This window comes from Apodemus sylvaticus, chromosome 5 (assembly GCF_947179515.1).
Source record: "Apodemus sylvaticus chromosome 5, mApoSyl1.1, whole genome shotgun sequence".
Taxonomy (NCBI): Eukaryota; Metazoa; Chordata; class Mammalia; order Rodentia; family Muridae; genus Apodemus; species Apodemus sylvaticus.
Window position 1 is genome coordinate 65,556,967 of NC_067476.1, and position 7,774 is coordinate 65,564,740.

Consider the following 7,774-nt stretch of genomic DNA (forward strand, 5'->3'; position numbering starts at 1 on the left):
TGCTGCGGGAGATTCAGGGGAAAGGAGGACTTCATTTGTTGTTGGTAAGATTTCAAGTGGAACAGCCGCAGTGGAAATCAGTGTGGAGAATTCTCAAAAGGCTAAAAAGAAATCTACTGCATGGGCCAGCTATAGCACGCCTTGGCATATGACCAAAGTACTCAACTCCACAGACACTTGCTTAGCCATGCTCACTACAGCTGTGTTCACAAAAGCTACGGAACAGAAACAATCTAACTGTCCTACAACTGATAAATGGATAATTAGAAGGTAGCATGTATATAGTAGGGGACACTATTATTTAGTTGTAGGGAGAAATGAAATTATGAACTTTGCAAGGAAATGGATGGAAGTAGAAAAGACCCTATTGAGCGAGGTAAGTCAGACCTAGAAAGACAAATGTTGCATATTCTCTTTCAGTGGAGGCTCCACCTCCAACTATTCAGAATTGAGTTCATAGTTTTGTAGTAACTACAAAAACCAGTAAACCAGGATCATTGCCAGGATAGGGGCTTGGAGATAAAAGAAAGGAGAATAGTAGGGTATAATGGGAAAGGGGAGGATCTTTAAAGAGAGGAGGAGAGGTACATACAGAATCAGAAAGGAAGGGGTGAAGTATCAATAAAAGCCACAAGAAATTACACTACTGATTAACTACATACACACTAGAATATACACAATCACACACACACACACACACACACACACACACACACACACACACACAGACAGAGTTTTAATGAATTTTTCTCATCTTGGCTGATGGTGCTCTTTAAAAAAGCCAAATACCACTTTGTAGAAACCCAATACTAGACATGAGGAGCCCTCTTTTGAGTTTTTGGTCAAGACTACCCCAAAATATATAACTTACTGCTGTTGCCTTTTGTTCCTCTCCCAGAAATAGAATGTAAATCTTTATTGCTGAAGATACATGAACTTCAGAAATAGGTTCCAGAGACCCTTCAACTGGAACTGGCCTGGATGTCCCCTTCCTGTGACTAGCTGTAATAGTACCAGAAAGACATGTAACCTTCCAAAGAAGGGAAGCAGCTAAAAGTCCTACACAGCTCTAATGCCTATGAACCATCAATGGCCAGCCTGGCATGGTCATTGCCTTAAGACCTTAAGACCTAAGAGAATCTTAAGGGTTTAATAGTGGCACACATACCTGTGTGATAACCAACAACTCTCTCATTAGACTTAAGACCCACACAAGAGGGAAACCATGCCTGGCACTGGAAACCTAGAACTACTCAGTACAAAAGAAGTCATGGTTATACTTTACTAAACCAGCATAATCACTAACAATAACTATAAATATTTGTCTTTATGCCCATAGATAAATGTAGTGTTCCCCTGTTATCAAGGGCATTTCTATATGCAACAAACAGACACCATTTAGGAAAACCACAACCAACAAAATGCAGAGTTGTGAAGCCCAATCCCAAAGGATACATCTACAAAACATTCCCATACCTAAAGTTAGGGGAACGTTGAGGAAGAGTCGGCAGAAAGATTGTCAGAGCCAGAGAATCAGAAAGTTTGCTGTGAGATTTAGTCTCTTATTAGTGTCAGAAGCTACACCCATAAAATTCCATCAACATAAATGCCCATATGTTAGTTGAATAAAGACACTAATGGACATGCCAAAACAGACAGGGGAAAGACCACAAAGCCTCAACCCTACACACAAAGAACTTAGGCAACTGGTAAAAGCCAGGAGTAGGAGAGACGGCCTTTCCCTGGGAAGAACACACAAATTGGTTGCCAGGGCCAAATGGTCAGCCCTGAAAATGTTCATAGGAGTCACATTATACAGAGAGAACGGGTCATATTTAGGAATACACACACACGCACACACATGCTATAACAATTAGTTTTAATTTAGTTTAGTTTAGTTTAGTTTAGTTTTTTTTTAAGGCCATGAATTTGTAGGAAAGCAGGGAAATTTATGTGAAAGGGCTTAGAAGGAGGAAACAGCAAGGGAAAATGTAACTATATTATAATCTCAAAAGGAAAACTAAAATACAAAAAAAAGCAGAGTAATGTAAGTAACTGGCTATGATGGTGGCATGTATGCACTCTAGACAGTTCTTAGAGAAGCCTCGTAGGAGTAGATGACCATTATCTGGAGATTAGCAGATGAGATAGAGTGGGTACAAAGACTTTAACTTGGTCAGTGAAGCTGGGATCAATATGATGGGGGTCTATCATTCTAGTGAAGTTGGATCGTTGGATAAGACCCTGCTCCAGTCTTGTAAGCAGCAGCAATGAGATCAGGTTATTTATTTGCTTGTGAACAGAGAGACTTACTGGGCAGTGTGGAGATGATGGGTTTAGTATGTCATCAAAACATACTTGGCTTGGGCCCGAGAGGCTGCAGCCGAGGAGAAACAGCAGGAAGGATCCAGGGTGCCTAGGGTAATTCAGGGTATCCTTCCACGTCAGACAGTTAGAGGCTGGCCCAGCTCCTGTCTCAGGCCTCTCCAGCTCCAGAATGTGGGACACCTTAGTCTAAACACCTGTTGGGACATCTAAATGAGGAAGTGCCAGAGAGGCTGTTGTCAAGCCTGGTTTCACACAGCAACGGCTTCAGTCCTATCTCTTGGGCCACGTACCCCAGGGATTATGCTGCCCTTTCACCACCTTTTATCTGCCCCACAAGAATGTTGGCCAAGCCCAGCCAGCAGGCAGTTGATCAGATCCGAACTCCATCATTTTTATGAGGCTAAGGAGTTCAACTGAGCAGAACTTGCGTCTAGAAGAAGCCACAATTAGTCTTCTTGTGGTCTGAAAAGACTCTGTCCATTGCCTGCTCCTTAGGCCCATTTCTTGGGACTCTTGTCTATGGCACTCTCTCGGCCCAGTGCACCAACTGAGAGGGAGGTGGCCCCTGAGGCTGTTAGTCATTCACGCCACAGGACATATTTCTACACGTTTAGCAATGTCAGGCCCCATGCATTTGTCATCACAAGTCAGTAGATCAGAGATAGAGCATGGCATGGCTGGGGGTTCTGTTCGGGGACTCTTACATCTGAAATCAAAATGTTGCTTGATCGCATTTCTGAGCAATAGGGTCGTTGCAGAATTCTGTTTCTTGTAGGTATGGCACCAAGGTTCCTGATCATTTGAGGACTGCCCACATACCTTGCCATGGTGTTCTCTATTCTAAAAGCCAGGAATAGGTTCCATTCATATTCAGGATCTGTGATTTTAGGAAGAGCCCAGTTGCTTTGAAGGGTTCGTTTGATTAGGTCAGATTCATCCCATACAGCCATTCTTTATCTTTCTGTTTATCCTCCTTTCCTCCTCTTTCTTCTTCTTTTCTCTCCTCCCATCTGTTTTTTCCTCTCCTTTCCTCCTCCTTCCCTCTCTTCTTCCCTTCTTCTCTCCCTCCATCCCTCCTATTCCTCCTCCCATGCTGGGAATTGAACCCAGGGACTTATGAATGTTAGGTAAGTGCTTTACCACAGATCCTCAATTCCATCCCTATTCCCATTTTATAATTAATTGTACTATAGAATATAAGTACCACATATATTTCCACAGGAGGAAAATCCACACCAATAGTCCCAAGGATTATGTAGAGTGTACACATTATAAGGTAGAACATTTTAGAGAGTATCACAGGATTCTTTCCATCACAGGAGCTTAGAAAGTCATTCCTGGTTCTTGGGGGGGGGGGAACAAATCATTCAATACAGTTAGTTGATTTTAGATTTTTGATAGGCCATAAAAGAACTTTGATAGTGATTTTGATCCTTGCTCTAGGAACATCACACATGAATTATCTATGACTGTAGGTTTCATGGTTCCTTGGACATTAGTTTTCAGGTGGTTTAAAAAATTCTGGTGCTGGGAATTCAGAGACAGTGGTGATATTGACTGTATCTGGAGCTGTAACATTTTTTACTTTCCAACTGCTGTGTGTTAGGGGGATGGGCATGGAAGGGAGGTAAACCAGTTTCTTGCTGTTCACCACAATGGTCAAGGTGACTTTTATTCAGTGTGTGATATATACATGTGTGTAGGACAACAGCCTACATTATATCAGGACAGGGCCTTGACTCCCGGGTCTGCATCTTGGCACTGGGGTGATAAGCTTGAAGGTAGAATGTGCTCCAGAGGATGTTATGAAGATAAGTGCAAGGGTGATCTTTAAAGGCTCTTTATGGGAGAACGGATTTCCAGATGGGAATGAGGTACGCTTTGGCACATTTAAATTTTCCCAACATCATCTAAATTCTATAGTAACCTTGAGGCTTGAAACAAGAACTCCCAAGTACCAGGCCCCTGCAAAGATCTACCACTTCTCCGGGAAGGAGGCAAATCTGAGTTTGATGATGGTCATCAAAGCCTCTTGCTGGAAGACACTGGCCTCCAAGAAACCCCTGTTCACTGCTCATGCAAATTGCAAGCCGATTGATTATATTGTAACTTGTGAATGGAGAAGAGAATGTTCTACCAAAAGGGCTTGAGAAAGCACCCCACTCCAGTGCATCTCATTCTTACGTGTGCCCTTGGTACCGATGTAGACACTCTGTGTGTGTGTGTGTGTGTGTGTGTGTAGATGTGTACAATGTGTGGATATATGAATATGGAGAGCAATAACTAGCCCACTTTCTTTTTGTAAGGATTAGGGCTGGGCGATGACAAGTAGGTAGAGTGCTTGTAACACAATTATGGGGACTGAGTTTGTAAAAAAAAAAAATCAAAGCAAAACAAAACAAAAATAAGCACACATATGTGATCCCCGTGCTGCGGAGGAGGGAGGAATGTGGAGTCAGTTGCTCCCTCCTGGCCTGCCAGGCTAGCCTCCCAGAGAGTGCCAGGTTCAGAGAGAGATCTTCATTCCAATATAAGATGGAGCACACATGCACATGAATGTGGTCCCATATGCACATGCGTGTACTGTACACAAAGATTAAATGAGACAATATTTTCACACACAGTATTGACATCCATACAGTAACAATATGGTTATGAAGGTGCTAGGTAGGCCAAAGAAGGGGTCCAGTTCTGAGGGCGAGTGGTCAGGAGCCTGAGTATTTCTTGAACACTGAGTTCCCTAGCTCAGTGATTTCCAGACCTATTTCCATCCTAATAACCTGGACATGTTAAATGTAGGCATCTGTTTTCTATTCCCCGAGAAGGTCTGATATGTGTTTTAAAAGATAGTTAATACAATCTCACTTCAAATTATATATTTTATACACATAGATTGTAATCACTGGAGAATAATAAAGGAAGAAACAGCTACTTCCCTGCTCACTCATGGAGGCCACCAAGGTCATCAGGCTGGTGTGAATTCTTTCACGCATCTAAATATGGTCTCATAATGAAAACTTGCAGGAAGGAGCTGCCCAAGGTTTCTCCTTGTAAAACTGTGTTTTCACGCTGCATATTTTCTTCTCGCTGGGTGTGGTGCTAGCACATGCCTGCAGCCTCAGCACTGTAGAAGCTGAGACGTGGGCATTGCTACAGGCCTGAGGAGAATCTGAGCTTTATAATGAATAACAGGCCAACGAGGACCACATGGCAAGACCCTGTCTCAAAAAAGCAAAAGCAATAAAATGAATAAATAAATAAATAGAACAAAGATGCAAACAGAGACCTTGGACAGACAGACAACACAAAACAAGACCATCAATGTCCTCCTGTCTGTCTGTCTTGCTTTGTTATCCTCCTAATATGGCACACACACAACTCCCCAGGCTTGGAGGAACAGGTGTAGATACAGGACATTCTTTTCAATAGATGAGATACGTTTTAGTCATTCTCCCATGGGTAGGTAGCCCAGTTGTTTTGATGGTACAAATAACTTTGTAAAACTTTCCCTACATACAGGTGGGGAAATTTTTCTCTCTAAAACAATAGTCTGTCAAGAGTAAAACTGGTCAAAGGTGCATGTTAGACTGGATAAAGCAGAACCATGAATTGGAGAAGCTCCTAAGGAGATTCAGGAATGCAGCCCAGGGTGAGAATTCTCAGACCAAGAACTCAATGCTTCTCTCCACATGGGGTGGCTAAGGAGTAGATTCCTCAGAGAAATGAAGAAAGGGCTCTTATCAGCCCACCCTCCCTCTCTGGCTGACACAAACCTCCCTTCCCCAGGGGACTTCCTCTAAGGTGTCTATAAATGCCATTGTGAGACTGGGTAAGGGAGGATCCAACTCTGCAAACTTGACAAGAACCAGGACACCTCCTGTAAGTGCTTTCTTTCCTGGCATGGCCTGCCTCTGGGGCTGCCCCTGACTTAGGCTGAGGGCTCTGGAAGGCCAGCAAGGCTTCCTGTGGCTTTCAGCTTTTGCTGGTGCTAGTGCAATGAGCATAGCTTCTGAGGGGCAGGCAAACTCTCCTTGTCAGGGGAGGTCACAAGGTGGGGAAAGAAGGGTCATATGCAGCTTTGAGGGAAGAAACACATGATTGGGTTCAATCCCCAACAAAGCTTAAGCCAGGTGTGAGGGTACATGCCTATAATCTCAGCACTTGGAAGTAGAGGCAGGATAATCAGGAATTCTATGCCACCTTCAGCTACACATTGAGTCACATTGAGTCCCAGGCTACGTAGCTTACTTGAAACCTTGTCATAAGCAAAACCAGAATAAATGAATTCTGTGGGACAGCATGGGCTGGGATCAGCATTAGCCCTGGTTCATCCTGAATTCTTGCCTTCTTTTTCTTCACCTTCCTCCCACAGGTCCAAAATGGTGTGTGTGTGTAAGCATTTATATGTGTGTAAACATCTATGTTCTCTATTTCAGGGCAAAGCCAAGATGAAACTCCCTCTACTTCTGGCTCTTCTAGTCGGGGGAGCCTTTGCTCTTCATCTAAGTGAGTCGTTAGTACCTTCTGTCTTTCTTTTGTTCCTGTGTGTAATAGATGAGATCTGAATCTCATAGCTGGTACCATCACTTATCATTCCCAATTTCAGAATCCCTGTACACAAGTGGGGCAGGGATTCTGCAAGACTCCTGAGAGCATCTGTTATGTCTGTAGCCTTGACTCTATTGTGGCATTTCCAATTTTGTTCTTTCTATCCAATGCTAATGTCCTTCACAGTGACAATGACTTCTTTTTAATTTGAGTTTACTGAGCATTTTTTCGGCATGTTATGTCCTTTAATCACTAGAGCACCCTCATGAAGTACCGAGGATTGTATACTAATTTCACAAAGAAATAAAGCTGATAGTTGCTGCTGGGTCCAAAACCCAAACCCACAAAGACTGGACTCAAAGTTATTGTGTTTAGCTATCTTGACCTCAAGTGTGACGTAGGGTGTCTTCTCATGGAGATGTGACTGTAGGTTCCCTTCTAGGCAGGATTGTGCACACCAGTATTCAGAGAGTGGGGCAGGAAATGCCCAAGCTCTAGGGAGAGCAGGGGAAGGCACGAAGGAAGGACACTTAAATTTTCTACTTGCCAGGCTCTGAAACTTCTGACTCCAAAAGCCCATTGATGGATGAGAACTTGCCTAGGGATGCAGAAATATCGAGACCAGAAGTAGAAGAGTGTCCTCCTGGGGAAGAGCTAATGCCACTGGAGGAGGAGAAGGAAGAAGGTTCTGGAAGCGAAGGTGCTCCTGGGGATGAAGGAGCTGTCTCAGGTCAGGATGTGACAGATGTCGACCTTCAGTGCCCCAAGGAAGAGGACACAACGAGCCTGATGAGTGACTCTGGATGCAAGACCTGTCGCTACCTCCTGATTCGGAAGGCTGAATGCTTTGACAAAGCTCAGGTAAGTGGCTGAGGCTGGGAGCAGGGACAGACAGGGG

The 7,774-nt window shown here is 43.7% G+C and overlaps 1 protein-coding gene across 1 annotated transcript in view; it reads left to right on the top strand.

Annotated features, from left to right (window-relative positions):
* Positions 1 to 6,096: 6,096 nt before the first annotated feature.
* The window catches only part of Prg2 (proteoglycan 2, pro eosinophil major basic protein), a 2,934-nt gene continuing 1,256 nt past the window's right edge, over positions 6,097 to 7,774 (top strand). Inside the window, exons 1-3 of the mRNA XM_052182844.1 lie at positions 6,097 to 6,207; positions 6,765 to 6,834; positions 7,427 to 7,737. Coding sequence (XP_052038804.1) covers positions 6,777 to 6,834; positions 7,427 to 7,737 — 369 coding nt within the window. The 5' untranslated portion in view covers positions 6,097 to 6,207; positions 6,765 to 6,776. The remainder of the gene's footprint in view (positions 6,208 to 6,764; positions 6,835 to 7,426; positions 7,738 to 7,774) is intronic.